Source organism: Penicillium solitum, assembly GCF_028829755.1.
Source record: "Penicillium solitum strain IBT 25940 chromosome Unknown utg000003l_segment0_segment0, whole genome shotgun sequence".
NCBI classification, from domain to species: domain Eukaryota; kingdom Fungi; phylum Ascomycota; class Eurotiomycetes; order Eurotiales; family Aspergillaceae; genus Penicillium; species Penicillium solitum.
Genome location: NW_027072123.1, coordinates 5,212,453 through 5,227,994, shown reverse-complemented (window position 1 = coordinate 5,227,994; position 15,542 = coordinate 5,212,453). Strand labels below are relative to the sequence as shown.

The 15,542-nt window shown below is 47.4% G+C and overlaps 6 protein-coding genes across 6 annotated transcripts; 4 read left to right on the top strand and 2 right to left on the bottom strand.

The window, feature by feature from the left end:
• Window positions 1-1,757: 1,757 nt before the first annotated feature.
• Window positions 1,758-2,459, top strand: N7455_005937 (uncharacterized protein; the record flags this gene model as incomplete). The annotated part of the gene is made up of 1 exon (XM_040956699.2): window positions 1,758-2,459. One exon carries the CDS (start codon window positions 1,758-1,760, stop codon window positions 2,457-2,459), a length of 702 nt encoding a protein of 233 aa, XP_040812905.2.
• A 3,879-nt stretch (window positions 2,460-6,338) lies between these two features.
• N7455_005936 (uncharacterized protein) lies at window positions 6,339-8,639 on the top strand (the record flags this gene model as incomplete). The annotated part of the gene is made up of 2 exons (XM_040956518.2): window positions 6,339-6,801; window positions 6,871-8,639. 2 exons carry the CDS (start codon window positions 6,339-6,341, stop codon window positions 8,637-8,639), a joined length of 2,232 nt encoding a protein of 743 aa, XP_040812936.1.
• A 1,880-nt stretch (window positions 8,640-10,519) lies between these two features.
• On the bottom strand, window positions 10,520-10,864 carry N7455_005935 (uncharacterized protein; the record flags this gene model as incomplete). The annotated part of the gene is made up of 1 exon (XM_065605154.1): window positions 10,520-10,864. One exon carries the CDS (start codon window positions 10,862-10,864, stop codon window positions 10,520-10,522), a length of 345 nt encoding a protein of 114 aa, XP_065462054.1.
• Window positions 10,865-11,650: 786 nt separating this feature from the next.
• On the top strand, window positions 11,651-13,165 carry N7455_005934 (splicing factor ESS-2 family protein; the record flags this gene model as incomplete). Its single annotated transcript, XM_040956659.2, has 1 exon — window positions 11,651-13,165. The coding sequence occupies one exon, from the start codon at window positions 11,651-11,653 to the stop codon at window positions 13,163-13,165; it is 1,515 nt and encodes a 504-aa protein (XP_040812990.2).
• A 512-nt stretch (window positions 13,166-13,677) lies between these two features.
• On the top strand, window positions 13,678-14,316 carry N7455_005933 (uncharacterized protein; the record flags this gene model as incomplete). Its single annotated transcript, XM_040956554.2, has 1 exon — window positions 13,678-14,316. One exon carries the CDS (start codon window positions 13,678-13,680, stop codon window positions 14,314-14,316), a length of 639 nt encoding a protein of 212 aa, XP_040812973.2.
• A 147-nt stretch (window positions 14,317-14,463) lies between these two features.
• Window positions 14,464-15,330, bottom strand: N7455_005932 (SDR family NAD(P)-dependent oxidoreductase; the record flags this gene model as incomplete). Its single annotated transcript, XM_040956648.2, has 1 exon — window positions 14,464-15,330. One exon carries the CDS (start codon window positions 15,328-15,330, stop codon window positions 14,464-14,466), a length of 867 nt encoding a protein of 288 aa, XP_040812986.2.
• Between the last annotated feature and the right edge of the window lie 212 nt (window positions 15,331-15,542).

The window sequence follows — 15,542 nt, the reverse complement described above, 5'->3', positions numbered from 1 at the left end:
CAGCTAACTCCAAAAAGAAAGAGGAGGAAAAGAAATAAATTAAAAAGGAACAAAGCCAGGCCCAAGCGTACCAACACCTGCATTGAATTAATCTATAACCATTGAACGTGGGAACTTCATCTTCCCTCGAATGAATCTGCCTGGGGGGTACTAATCTCTTCTCGGAATTCCGCTGGGGATAATCCGTTCATGGGGAATGGGCCTCGGGGATTGTCAGACATGGCTTGCGCAGGATCCAGAAATATTGGATTTACACGTGTGGTCACTGGTGGGATTGATCCCTGTCCTACGGAGCCCGCCCCTGCACCCCCCCCTGCCCATCGTACGGTACACCGAGCAGCTACGGAGGACTTCATCCGGAGTATGTGTGAGTGAATTAAACGTGCTCCACGTAACTGCATATGGTAGTAGGTAGGTGTATGCAATGCTGGGGGGGGGGGCGTTGGAGGGGCTGTGTCTCATTGTTGGGTCTGGGTTGGATTTAGGGGCTAATTCGTTTATTAAGGCATTGTTTTTGGAAGGAGATTTTTGTGTCTGTGTGTCTGTGTGTCTGTGTCTGTGTAAGATGGGCTGTATGTTGAACTCACGGAAATACTCCGTGCTACCTTTGGATATCTGGGATCGGCAGAGCATACTCCTTGAGAGTATCCCCAAGGACGGAGTCCGAATCTTAAATCTGGAATAATCCATTACCTAGGTAAGCATTTCAATTTTTTAACATTTCAACGGAGTATAATCGGCTGCACGCGGAATTATTTCTGATCAAGGTTCAGGATTCAAGCAAGGTAAGACCTAGAGGGTCATAATACACCATACAAGGCCACTATATCGACATGGAAAATGGATACCACCCAACTTTTTTTGGTACCAGGTATAAGACTAATACTTGTACTCCGTACTCCGTAAGGAGTATTCCAACCTTTTTATATGGAGATACTTACTGCTCTTACAAGGGATAACTCTATTTTCGTTAAGCTTGGTTCCAGAAGCTTCCAGTTGGATGGTACAACATGTACGAGTACGAGTATACTAGAATGTTAGGATATTCACATGTGCTCCATTATGAAACTCTCCTATGACTCAATTTCTATTTTTTTTTTTAAATCAGTCGTTTTAAGAAAAACAAAAACAAAGCGGCAAAACCTGTATACAAGTAGAAAAGAAAACCAGGTGCAGCGTAGCATCGCGGCCACCGATGATATCAACGGGAGCCGCCGTTTCGGGCATCACCGCACCAAAGAAGTTAAGGATCGTCAAAGATCCTCAACAAAGTCTCCAATCGACGGATCATTTCTCGAAATCTCTATTACTATTGTCTGCCATCACGGCATTTATCTCTATGTGAATCACAAGGCCAGTTACCAGGGCCATCTAAGGTTTGCCGTCTCCAGTCTTTCCACTACCAATCCGTAGCCCTTATTGGGCATCCATACGCATATGTCATAGATCGAGAGCTATGTCCACAATATCTACAGAGTAGCCAAGTAGAATACAATCCAAGCTGCTGCTCAGGTGCTTAAGGTCCTGAAGCACGTCAGATATCATGCCGCAAACATCTATCCAGAGATCAGGTACGATAGGATAATAGATACTTAAATGATCTGGTCATCTCCCCGGGGATATGGTTAGCCAGTCTTCTTCATTGTCCTTTTATAATCTACTTCGAATTCACGTCCTCCTAATTTGGTAAGTACAGACCTACCAGATCCAAGCTGAAGTAGTCCTCTAACAACTACTCCAGTTTGAACCATATCAAAATGCGCTACAATCTCTTCACTCCCGTCCTGTTGGCGGCCACAGCACTTGCTGCCCCTGTCCCCAACCAGAACGATGTAATCGGTGATGCTGGCGTTTCCGTTAATGTCGGCGGCGACAAGACCGTCGGTGTTCTCGATCACAAGCGTGATGTTATCGGCGATCTTGGTCTCGCTGCCAACGTCGGCGGTGACAAGACCGTTGGTGTCCTTGATCTCAAGCGTGATGTTATCGGTGATCTTGGTGCTGCCGTTAACGTCGGCGGTGACAAGACCGTTGGTGTTCTCGATCACAAGCGTGATGTTATCGGTGATCTTGGTGCTGCCGTTAACGTCGGCGGTGACAAGACCGTTGGTGTTCTCGATCACAAGCGTGATGTTATCGGTGATCTTGGTGCTGCCGTTAACGTTGGCGGCGACAAGACCGTTGGTGTTCTCGATCACAAGCGTGATGTTATCGGTGATCTTGGTGTCGCTGCCAACGTCGGCGGTGACAAGACCGTTGGTGTCCTTGATCTCAAGCGTGATGTTATCGGTGATCTTGGTGCTGCCGTTAACGTCGGCGGCGACAAGACCGTTGGTGTTCTTGATCTCAAGCGTGATGTTGGTCACGGCGGTGATGATGACTCCGGATCTGATGTTATCGGCAAGCTTGGTGCTGCTGTCAATGTCGGCGGCGCCGACACCGTCGGAGTTGCCAAATGAAGTAACCACGACTTGCTTGTGGAGCTGGCCGTCATTCTCAACAAGGCCGGAACTTCCAGACTCCGAGGATCTGGTGGATAATAAGGTAGATCACCCTACCTCGAATGGACCATCTAGATCTCATGATCTAATTGTGCGCATTTTGCCCTTTGTCTCTAGAAGAGGAAAGCTAACATGCAACTTAGAATTGGGTGGACTTCTCAGTTTTGGGGCTCAAATGACAAAGAACTGGTGTTATGGATTTGGGTTGATATCACTTTTAATTATTAATGAGCTTTAGGGCCTGGGAATCAAAATTCTAGGCTTCAATCTTTCAATATTTCGATTCCACATTTCCCAAGGCCTCGAATATGATGTATGGACTACGAAGTATACAAAGAATGAAAGATAATCGACTATGTCCAATAGTCTCCCATTTGTTTGTCTACTATTTGGTCGTTCCGAAGAACCCAAGCTTGGAGGTCCCATGTATCACAAAATATGCCTTGCAACATGAAAGGAGCCCCCTGTACGGAGTACCATCAATATAGCTAATCCCTACCATGCGCTATCATGTAGTACTCAGTTTAACGGTCAATGCCAGGTTACATCACCGGGCACTTGGATCGTCGCACATAGTAGCATTCAATATTGACCAGCAGCGCGCCTATCTCCAATGGAATGAAATATGGTTTGGAGGATCCAGCCTCAATAATATGGCAGGTGTCAATGGGCCCCTATAGTTACAATATTAGATTGATCCATTATTCTCCACATGATACACACAGAGTTCCAACGGGCGCATACATATGTACTTTACCCAGATAGGCGACCGTTGGATCATACCCAGTCCAGGATGATAGCGCGCTACGCGATACTAAACTACCACCTTACAATTTATGGCCGTCGAGCCTCGGGAAAACGACGGACTTGCAATTGATTCTAAAGGAATGGAGTACAGAGTTCGCCTACATAACTACCGGCGTCGGACCAACTTCCTCGTTTCAGGGGAATTAGATCTGTCGATCTTCGGGAAGTATGAATAGGAACGTGTTCGTGATAGGCGAACCATGTGAATGAAGATGGGGACGGAGTAATAGTCCTAATTTACCTTTCCCTGTTATTCTAGAACGTGTCCCTTCAAACCTTGCCTCGCGCTATTCTACGGAGTAGTCCCTATCTTTATTATTATACCCGTGGACCTATACGTCGTATCCATCTTATACCGATATTATGCCTGTACTCCGTACATTATACTATTAAGCCACATTTCTACTTTTTGAGGGCTTGACCCATCTTTAAACTAAAATCTGCATTATACTCCAAGAGTCTCCTACTCTATTTGATCTTCCATCTTTGTTGCCCGAATGCCACCAAAAAAAAAGCAAAAAAAGAGATCTGACAGCCGACAACACTTCAATTTCGGGGCATATTCCTGACACAGATCTAAGCTGAGGAAGAGCACCGGGGACGCTTGGACCTACAAGATAAACATAGGTACATACCACGTAGACGCGAAACGCGAACGGCCGGTGGAGATGGGGAACGTGCTATGTAGTTAGGACCTCCTGAAAGGGGATCACAGTACAAAATAAGTAGTAATTAAGAATATCAATTGCCGCACAACGCAGGTACAAATATGTATAATGTAGGAACAGAGTTCTTATTACGGAGTACACGTTCTAGACTACGAGATCATCAGGAACCCACTTTACCACTTCGATACACACACTACAACTAGCGGTATATTGAACTTCTGAAATAGAACGAGACAGTTTTGGATTTTGGATTTTTACTTTTCTCAGGTTTCTCCCTTGTTTCGAATCGTGCTAGCTGCAGGTTCAGGTCCACTTCCACACCAGATAGGAAGTTGGCTGTTGACTTATAGACTTGCCCAAGTGAATATTAGAATATGTGTACTCCGTATGTGTGACGAGTCACCCCAACGATAAAAAGTAATGTGCAAGAATTCACCTCTATATTCTATATTCTATATTTTACAAATCAATTCTATGTACTAATTTGTACTCCGTACTTCCAAGGTGATAATATGCACATACCAGGCAGTACAGGCACAATGGATATACCCCGCCCTGAGACAAATGCAACTCTCCGACAGGTAAAATGTACGGAGTAAGGGAGCGGTGACTCCCGGCTCGGATACTCACATTCTTCAGCTTCATCTTGCATCCCCGAGGCAGTGTGAAGTTGAAGTTTGCATGTAGTCTGATCCTTTTTGCTTTTTTTTATTTATTTGTTGAACAAAATTTAAAAAAAAAGGGTTGTCAATGTGCATGAGATAGGAGACCGGCACTCCCCGAGGCTTGGAAGTACTAAACAGCCCCTACAGCGAGGTGAGATCACAGGAACAAACTTGCATGGGAGATCCTTGCCTGTCCACCTTTTTCTTTTACAGGGATGTTTAGATTGAACTGGAGAAACTGGAGAAATGCCGTAGCACATGTATACCTAGGCTATAATACACATTTTAAATTGCCTCTGTAATACAATGTTATTATGGACATTTGGGACCCCACTGCTAAATCCCGAGAAAGTAGATTTCGATCTGAGACTGTTTCCCAAGCCCTATGTTTTTTTACTAAACACTAGAATCAGTTTTAGGGCCGGATCCTGTGATGAAAACCGTTGAACCGAGGCTCCGCTATACGCGGGGAAGGGAAGAGGCGTTTCTGGTTTCAGGCCTCACGCAAGGCAAAGATTGTAGGAAGGGAAGCCCTGGAGAATCTCGGGATATTAATCAGAAACAAATTAGAAACATGTACTTCGTATATAGAGAATACTACTATGTACCACCTTTCTACAATGTTGTATGACCAAAAAAAGGGAACCACATCCATGGATCCAAGCTTCCCAGTGTGCGCACTTATCGTGATAAGGGCTTGTCTCTCCCTCTCCACTCAAGTCCTAACGTTGCTACCTTGGGAGTAAGGATTTAGTACAATATGGAACTGTTTCAATCTTTGTCATTGGATATTCAATTGAATATTTTGTCCAATGATATTACTTTGTTACTAGGATAATACCTAACTATGCATGGATATGGAGGTAGTACCTAGGTAGGAACAATCTATAAGCCAGATCGCGTGTATCGTGTCTTCCCCTCTCTCCCGTGTCCACGGGTCAAAGCTAACGGTAAACCTTGGAACCTTGAAACTTTGGGTAAAAGAATAACCAAAAAGATAAATAAAAATCAAAAGATCAAAACGGGGCGTACCGGAGGGCTGATACTTGCTGAATAAGGTATAGTGTTTTTTATCTTTTCCCCACACGCGGGTCTCCAGCACGTTCAGGACCAACCCCCTGGCTCGATGCATATGCCACTAAGGCAGATTTGGCTTTGTGCTGGGAATTCCCGAAGTCCTTTGACATGGATGCGAAGTACGTACCTTGGTTACTATCCCGTGTATATTGTATTTGCTTTATTTTTATTTTCTCATTTTTTGGATTGTTTGTGTGGAATATGATCAATAGTGACCACAAAAAACTATATAAACCCGGCTCAGTGCATGGTGTAACCGTTCTAATTCAAACAAAGAGAGTGATAGGAAGAGAATAACACATAAAATACGGAGTATAGGAGAGGATAGGACTATAACATCATATACTAATAATGGAAAATAGAAAGAAAAAAAAAGAAATACAAAAAAGAAAAAAGAAAAGTAAATACCATAAATACCCCTGAACGAGGTTCCACCACTGCTCCGTGTCTGGTATTGCCCCCGTCATCGAGTATTCTATTAATTTATTATCATCGGCACGACCTCGTTCTGTTCCACTCGAGAACCGTTCCTTTCCACTTTCGCTCCTTTACGTTGTAGTCGGCGGAGATCTCCAGATTTCATCTTATCATGGTGTAGTTTCTCTCTTTCACTTCCCACCATGTCGACCTTTCCACCCCCAATGGATAAATCCTGGGACAACGATGACGGCAGTGACCGACCGTCCACGAACTCGTCCAACGAGCAACCAGAACATGCCGCACATATTCGTTCCAGGTCCATTGCCCACGCCAACAGCCCCAAGCGTCTATCTGTCTTTAGCGGTCGTTCAAGAAGCAATACCACCACCTCCACTTCTTCACGCCGCTCACCGGGTTCTTCCATGACCTCGACAGATAGTTCAATTGTCTCGGACGAGCGAGCTGGTTCGTCATTGGGGCTCCGCTCCGATAAGCAGGACAAGCCGTCCCGGTCCCTTTTGGCGCGGGGAAGCCGCATCCTGCGTCGACAGGGTAGCAAGATCAACATCGTCGCCACGCTGGACGAGGAAGACGAGGCCGATCGCGAGAAGGCCCGGCCTGAGAGGGAGATGTTTGGCCGTCGTGCCCGCCATACCGATCACAGTAAGTGTGCCAGCCACTCACCTGACAGCTGAAATTGTGGACCCAATTGACCCTCGACAATCGATATAGGCGAGCGCTTGAAAAGCATTATCTCTGATCCCTTCGACTTCCACCACTTGACTCATACCAACCCCTCGCAGTTCCAGGCTTTGGATCAAACACGCGAGAACGATCTCGTCACTGAGTTCTCGGCCATCCGAGCATCTCAACGGCCCCAGACCGGTCTCAAAGGTATCCGCGCTGAGGATATTCATTTCCGGAATTTCTCCAGTGATGACCTGCGCTTTGGAACTGCCACCACGGTGGATGTGCCCAGCACAAGCCCGCCGGTTTCTCCAAAAGCATACCAGAGCCACGCACGCAGAGAATCTCGCGCCAACGAGAACTTCTCGAGGCCAGTCTCCAGATATCCCCGGTCTTGCCCCACCACTCCCCCACCTCCTGCTGTGCCAGAAACTCCCCCGCCTGAGACCCAGGAGCCGGCACCCCGTGCCATTGACGAGATTCTGGGCTTGTCCACTGCGATGACGTACCCAGAATGTGTCCAATCGGCGCAGCCAACCCGGTTTTTCAGCCCCGAACCCACAGATGATAGCACCAGGACCTCGTCCATCGGCAGTCACTATGATTTGGAGGATGTTCCCGAGGAAGAGGAAGGAACCCGGTATTGGGACAGCCCTGAGTCCAGCATGGGACGCCCCCATTCTGGCACAACTTCTCAAACCAGCCCACCTCCAGCCAATACCCAGTCACCCAGCGCCAGCGAGCACAATGCTCCAATGTCGATCTATGTGGCCGAGGAGCTCTCCAGGAAGTTCTCTGAGGCGCTGGGCTCACCGACTCTTCCTCAACATATTCAGGACACGGACACCCCTCGCGCCCAGGTGGAGGTCACACCCCCCGAGCCGATCGCCAGCCTCCACCGATTTTCATACGAGGATGAATTGTATGACTCGTGGGATGCAGACATCGACTATTGCTATGAGCACGCAGCCGAGTCCACCTCCAACTTCGATTGGTCTCGCACATCCCTGGATGAAGCACGCCCTCAAGTCGGCGTAGTGTCCAGCGAGGGCCCATGGCTGGCCCCGAAAACCCGACACCTCCAGCCAAGCCCACTGAGCACCTCCGCCCTACCAACTCCAGACCTGGACCCCAGCCCAGCGCAATCGATGCCCTCCCACTCCGTCCCCACCCCGGCAACCGCAGACTACGAGCAGGAGTTCATCGCGCGGGGCGCAGACTATTTCCATCCCGTCAGTTCCTCGATCCTCCCATCAATGGGCAAACCAATCTCCCACGAGCCATTGTATGAGGAGTACATGACGACTGATGGCGAATCAGACCGCCACTTCCCCTTCTCGCAGGGCATGATGGGTCCCATCTCCCCGCGCAGCAGCTTCTCCCCGATAAGCAAGTGCAACTCGCAAGAAAGCCTGATGCTTTCGCGCGCAGCCTCCATCGTGCGCAAGCACCGCTCCTCCGTCTCGACGACGAACAGCGTCCCAGAGCTCATCCACAGCTTGTCCAGCAGCCGCGAGCTCATGCCAACAGACCGCATGACAGCCGGCGAGGCACTCACCCGCCCTTCATCATCCTCTCACCACCGCCAGACCAAGAGTCTGGCCGAGGGCCACTTCCTCCAGAATGGCAGCAGCACGAGTCTCGAGGGCGCGGATCTCACCGTGTCGCTTCATGACCGCGCCAAGTCCATTTCGGAGGTCGAGTCCCAACCGATAAAATTCGAGGCTCCTTTGCCTCCTGTTCCTCCCAGAAACCCGAATCGGAGGAAGGCTCGCTCGCCATCTTACTCTCTCTTCCCAACAACCGCTCACTGAGTGTTACTATCGTTATCATCAACCCCCTATTTTGTGTTGATTTCTTTTTTTCCTTTTTCATCCCTTGCATATCTATCTCACATCTCTCGCTTTGTCATCCGATAGACACCCCTCCCTCAACCCTCTCTCAACGAGTCCACGATCTGTGTTTTCCTAGTGTCTCTGTGTTTATGTTTAACTTGTCTTGTCGTTACCTGTGAGCCATATGTTTTTCTTTTTTTGTTCTGCGTGTTTCAGCTGCGGTCAATCTTTTCACCTCGATGCATTTCTCAGCGATAGCGAATTTTACTGGCCTGGTGTCTTGGAAGGGCGATTTGGGAAAACAGAAAAAGAGGAAAAGGAAAAGGATCCTTTGGAGGACATTTTGGATTTCGTTTTTGGGTCATTCGCTAGTCCCTGGTTTTTTCTTTTTGTTATAGACTTTGATTCTTATAGAGGAGCTCATCTGCTCCAATACCATTCGTTGGCATGACTTTGCAAGTATCGGTATAGTGATAGGAAGAATGTGTAGTCGGATTTAGTAAAGACCTATGGAAGGGAGGTAGGATTTCAGCTGCCTTCGTATCGATATGGTTCTTTCTTCTATAATATGTGCCGCCTTAAATCAAAGATTTAATGGAGGACCTATACATGAGCGAATCTAATGCATTCTAGTGGCAGTACATGAGGTGTATCGCCATGGCAAATCGCCTTTGAGACAAGGAGACGGACTTACTAGCACTTGCAACTTTGTGTCTATTTCTGGTTGGCTAAGATGGAAGATATGAAGGAAGATGATACCATAAGAATGTACGAACGTGCTTGAAAAAGATATAAGAAACAGGCTTCAATTAAAACGTTGTTTGTTGTAAAGATAAAAATAAAATCAAAATCATTTCGTGCACAACACATCCAAACAGCAACTGTTACACATCTTTCTGTGTCATCCATCTCATCACTAAAACCAAGGCCATATATCACCAAAAATTCACTAAGGAATAGCTGCCCCATTCCACAATGCCCAGGAGGGAGGTGTACTATGGGGGATCGGTACTATCTCGGTTTGATATCTCTGGTTTTCGAGGTAGGATAGATTGCGAGCAGTCAAATCTCCGAGCGAGGTATCGGTAAGGGCTTCAAATGTACGCCGAGGACTCGGGATTATGTGTCCGTATCCCAAGCCTCGTGTCCGAAGGTCAGACTCTCCCCACTTACACCCTGCGTTGATTCTCCATCGGGGATCATCTGGGCTGAGACCAGCCCCAAGGTTGATCCATCTCGTCATCACTGCGGTGATCAGACCATTTGATGGGTTTACAAACAGTTCAACCTCATAGTCTGTGTGCATCCATCGTAGGTGGAATACTCGCGGGCCGGATATCTGTTTCGAGGAATATTCTGCATCCAAAATGAATTTGATATGTGTTTGCAAGCTGGCAGCGTAGCGTATTAATTTGGGTCTGGTAGGAAATAGTCTTTGTCGTCGAGTAGTAGGCATATGTTTTCCATTGACATGACATCCTGGATTCGCAAGTGTAAACTCGGTGGCGTAGGGCATATCTCTGCCTCAATTGAGAATAGAGTAGACGGGTTGACGACTCTGTCTCCCCGAAGAAATTCATCTGTCACTTAGGTAAAGGACAGTGCATCTGTGCTAATTCCGTATTGCGGTCCGCAGTAGAATCGTCTCCTAGCAAGGTGAATATGAGAAAAGTGAAGCTGATAACGAGAGTATGTACCGAAACCTTTATGTCTAACCATCCAGAAAGGATCATGCAACCCCTTCCCAGAAGTAGCCACATGGCAGTCAACGCGAGGTGGGTAGATATACGCCGAGGGTGCTAACTCAAAGGGCTCTGATATACTGTCCATAGAATGAAGGACTAAGCAGGTACCGCAAGCTAGTATCGAGGGTTATCACGTTCGAGTCGACGTAAGAAAGGTAACTGGGCATTTCGTTCCAGGTAGTATTGGGGCTTTGTTTGACCCCGGAATAGTGCGAGAAGTCGACGGTTGCAAAGCGAGAGGCAGTAGATATCCTCAAGTAGAAGGAAATCTGCTATTGATAGCAATAGCTCGACAGGAAGGGCGTCTAGGAAATCCGGGCCTAGATATCCCGGAGTAGGATAGGCACCAAATTTGGGTTCAAGACATTGGTCTATATATCGGTTCCAGGTAGGCGTGACAGGAGTGGTCTTGGGAGTTTGATTGATACTAGGGAGGATTTCTTTCGTCGAAACTAACATTGTGTATAGATGTTTATGTAGGTAATGATGGTAAGCAAGATAGATGAAGAAATATTAGGAATTTAGAAAATACAAAAGGTAGAAGAGACTTCTAATGCTACAAGGAGTTTATAAATCATGGTATGAATAAAGATGATGAGGATGTAGTAGTCCCAAAGAGGCTTAACACCATATAAAGGCTAACTTAAAACTCTATTAAATCTAACTATGCCTGGATAGTAGAAATAAGCCATGGGTGCATATAATATATCTCTGAATATGCATCTATGAAAAGATTTTTGTGTCATACATACTCTTTGTTTTGGTCTGTCTGACGTGGAGAGAGAGAGGGTTCCGACATTTGAAAGGGAAGACTGGTTTTGTATATACACCAAGTCCAAAAGAACGCCTCTACTAAGCCTGTAGTTATCGTAACAATAAACATATGCATCGGATTTTGGGCGCTTCGTATCTTCCTAAGTTAATTATCTCCTATTATTATCAGCGCCACATGAGCGCTGATTATAAGGGTACAGAACTTCTAATACCTCCCAAGAACCCTTACCAGGTGCGGATACCAACCCTGAAACCTGCAAGAGCTTAGTCGGTCTTCCTCAGCCTTAGAATCACCTAGGTATGATATGATCTATGCAGGGCAATATGTTACAGTGAATTAGTGATGTCTGAAGTATGATTACCTAAAGCGGTTAGATCAAAATCATATGACCCGCTATCTTATCGCCACCAACTCATCCACCTCTCATTCCAGATTTCCTTGTTCACTCCCCAAGCCTTTGCTCTACAAAGATGGCGTCTACTTCGTCACAGGAGCTGGTCAAGCAATCGCCTGGCCAGCTTATGCCTCCTCCGCCACCCCCGAAGCGAATCAAACGCCCCGCGGCTGTCCTTGATGAAGACATCTACAGCAACGCTTTGTCCCACATTATCGCCCGCGACTTCTTTCCGGGTTTGCTCGAGACACAGATCAAACAAGAGTACCTGGAAGCACTTGAATCGAAGGACAAAGCATGGATTGCAAGCTCCAAAAAGAAGTTAGCAGGCGTCATGCGCACACCCACCCCGGGGTCGAATGCAAGACGAAAGTCAGCATCGGTTCCGAGCACACCACAGCATTTCCCGGCGGGACGACCGGGTGACACCCCACATGGCTGGGGAGGTGATACTCCCATGTCTGTCGTGTCGGCTTCCACGGCGGCAACTGAAACAGAAGACCGGCATATTCCCGATGTATCGAATATGGGACTGGTCGCGTTCCAGGAAAAGTACACCAGCGAAGACAACGAGTCATTCAACAAAGTCCTGGACAAGCAGAATAAAAAGCGACGGGATAAATATCCCTGGCTTTGGAATGGGAATAAGATTCCCTCCGCTCGACAAATTGCACACCACCAACAAGAAACCAAGCGCATCACAGCTCAAGGCGGAAACCCACAAATGGGCCTTATCAAACGAGACGAGACTGTCCAGCCCGCCATAAAAACAGACCTGGATGCCCGCCCCGCAAATCCAGACACGTGGAAAAGCCGCCCAGACAATACCCTCATGTTCCTCCCCTCCTCGGTGGAGGATACCCACGAGACGCTCCCACAGAAAGCAGAAATGACATCCCGAGCAGCCCCCAAGCGAACCCTCTACCAAAATACCAGACTTCTGGACCCACATGCAGCAGCAGCAGCGGACGCCGCCAGCACCGTTCCCTCTTCACCCTCAATATCCGCCATCCAAGACGCCATCGCCGGCCGACCGCATCTCAGCGAGTCCGAAGCCGCATCCGCCTTCGCAGGAAGCGAAACCCCGAGGGTGAATGGCTACGCCTTCGTCGACGAGGACGAGCCGGAGCCTGAATTCACATATGGCTCCAGTTCCAAAACCGACGACATGGAAATTGACTGGCGCCTCCTCGGACCGACCTCTGAAAAGCCAAATCCCTTCCAACTTGGCGAGACTCGCAAGCGCGAAGCCCTGCATCACCGCATGGTCGATCGCATGGCGCGGAACAAGCGTGCTGAAAAGGCTGCCCGTGTTACGAAGACGCCTGTCTCGTTGACGCCGCGATTTGCTAGTAGTCCTCGTTTGGACTTTGGATCTCGATCTACGCCTGGGGGTATGTCTACGCCTGGGGCTGAGTCCACTAGGGGCTCTGTCTATGGTGGAGGGAATTCCCAAGGAAAGATGCTTACGCCTGCAGCGCAGAAGCTGTTGCAGCAGGTGGGGACGCCGAGGTCTGGAGAGAGGAGGTCTGGACTGGGAAATGTTTGGACGACTACGCCGAAGCGAACGCCTACACCGAAACGAAAGTGATGGTGATTCATGACTTTACTTTTTTTATTTTTTAGCTGCACGATACCACAAGAGTCCATAGACTCCAACGGCGTTTCATTTCTTTTTTATCCCGGAGAACAATCATAGATGCCGGTACTGGACGTACTATTACTTTTTTTAAGCCAAAATTTGCAAATTATGAGAATTAGTATAAGAATAGCAATTCAAGCAATATAGATTAACGTCCTAGACATAGGGAGAGTGGACATCGGGACGAACAGGAACCGCACGAAAATAATTCTTACCCGGACCCGGTACTTCTTCGGCTTCCATACTCTTCTTATTCCTTTAATTCAACGACATGCCCATAAACATCATACATATTTACCAATTTTGATATTTGGAAGCTTGGATTTGGCCTAGAAATTGTGGGTTTACTCTATACAAATGTTCAAACGCTACTAACGAGATACCAGATTTTGCTTTGAGACTTAATCGATCTCTATATTATCAATTTGGTCGTATTTGATTTTGATATACCAGATATCAAGATGAGCATCGAGACACTAGAGAGCAAGGCTGCTTCCTCGGAATCAAAATCTGCTACTGCATGTGAAATTATCTCCAAGGCCAAAGAGATCACAGAGACACCAACCATAGAAGAGGGAGAGAAAGAAAAAGACACATCCAAATCTTCAATCTATTCCCCAGCAAACCTACTCTCAAGTCTCCTCTCTCCATTCTCTTTCTCAAGCACGTCCTCAGAGCCAACAACCACAATATCGACAAACAACGACAAACAAAAAGAGACCAAAAGTCCAACTAAAATATCAATCGAAACCCCAACCTCAGACTCGACAACACAACCAACTCCAAAACCATATTACACCTCAGAAGAAACACCCCTGTATAAAACCCTCTACAGGACCCGTCTAACCAAAACCCGCACAAAGCAACTCCTCCGCGCAGGAGACCGAGCTTACAACGACCCGCCACCTCCACCAGGACTGGGTGATTGTTGTGGCAGTTCGTGTGATCCTTGTGTAAGGGATTTATGGAAGCAAGAGATTGGGATTTGGAGGGAGAGATGGGGGGATTGGGGTGTTGAAGACGGCACGGATGTTCCGAAGGAGAAGAAGAGTGAGAAGAAAGAAGAGAAATTGGCGAAGAGGAAAGAGTTAGAATGGTGATTTGTTTATTACATATATACCTTCATACATATATTTGCTGCTATTCTTCCAACTCGGACCAAATTGGGCAGATTTACCAGTATAATACTAGTAGACAAAACATAATGCAGTCCTTGTGTTTGATTTATAGTCCATCGAAATTCCAACTTAACCTTCAATCTCACGCTTAGCTTCTTCTTTCCACTCCTCCCTCCAACGAGACAACGGGGGCCGACCCTCCAGTATATCCCCAGTGGACCACAGAATCCGCTTTCGATCAAGCTCCTCCGAAACCTCATTATCCGGACACAAAATATAAAACTTCTTCTCCTTCATTTTCTCCACCATGAAATCAACCACCTGCTCAGAAGTCCACGCACCCGCCGGCTTCTCCTTAAAGTATCCGGCGTTGAAACCAGTATAAGTCCACCCAGGAATCAACAAGTGAACACTGACATTCGGAGCAGCTTTATCTAAATCGAATGACAAATGCTCGGCAATGGACCGTACAGCAGCCTTGGAGGCATTGTACGCAGGGTTACTGGGAGGATTCGTGATTCCTTGCTTGGAGCCAGTCATAACAATTGCCCGGGCGACATCTTTGTTCCGGGTAACCATTTTGAGGAGAGCAACGATGCCATTTGTATAGCCCATCGTGTTGATTGCAAAAGTCCTCTCGAAGTACGTCGGATCCTCCCACATCCCCTTATCCCCGTTTGGACTTATACCAGCGCCGGCATTGAGCATCAGGAAATCAATACCGTCTGGAAGCTGGGCCTCGATTTTAGGAACCAACTGTCGCCATGCATCGAATGATGAGACGTCGAGAATATGGCTTATGGTGGTGGTATTGCGTCCGTCGGAAATGAATTTGGCAGTTGCCTGTGAAAGGGGTGCGGCATTGTTGTCGACAAGCACCAGGTTCATTCCGTGTGAATAGCATCGTTGCGCTGTGGCAAGTCCGATGCCTGAAGCGGCTCCTGTGATGAGTGCTGTACCACCCTTGCGGAAAGTTGTAGGAAGACCCGATTCCATGGTGAAGATTGTGATAGAGTAGTGGTCAAGTGAGAGGTTTGGATTTCAACTATTTATGAACAAGTGGGGGAAAAGCTAGAAAAAGAGGAAGATAGAAAGATTTGGAGTACACCGTCAGATGCGGAGTACTTGCGGGATGTTTGGAACATTTTTGACCGAAAAGGGTAATAATATGCCGCATCCACATCCACATTCACATCCACTTCGATACA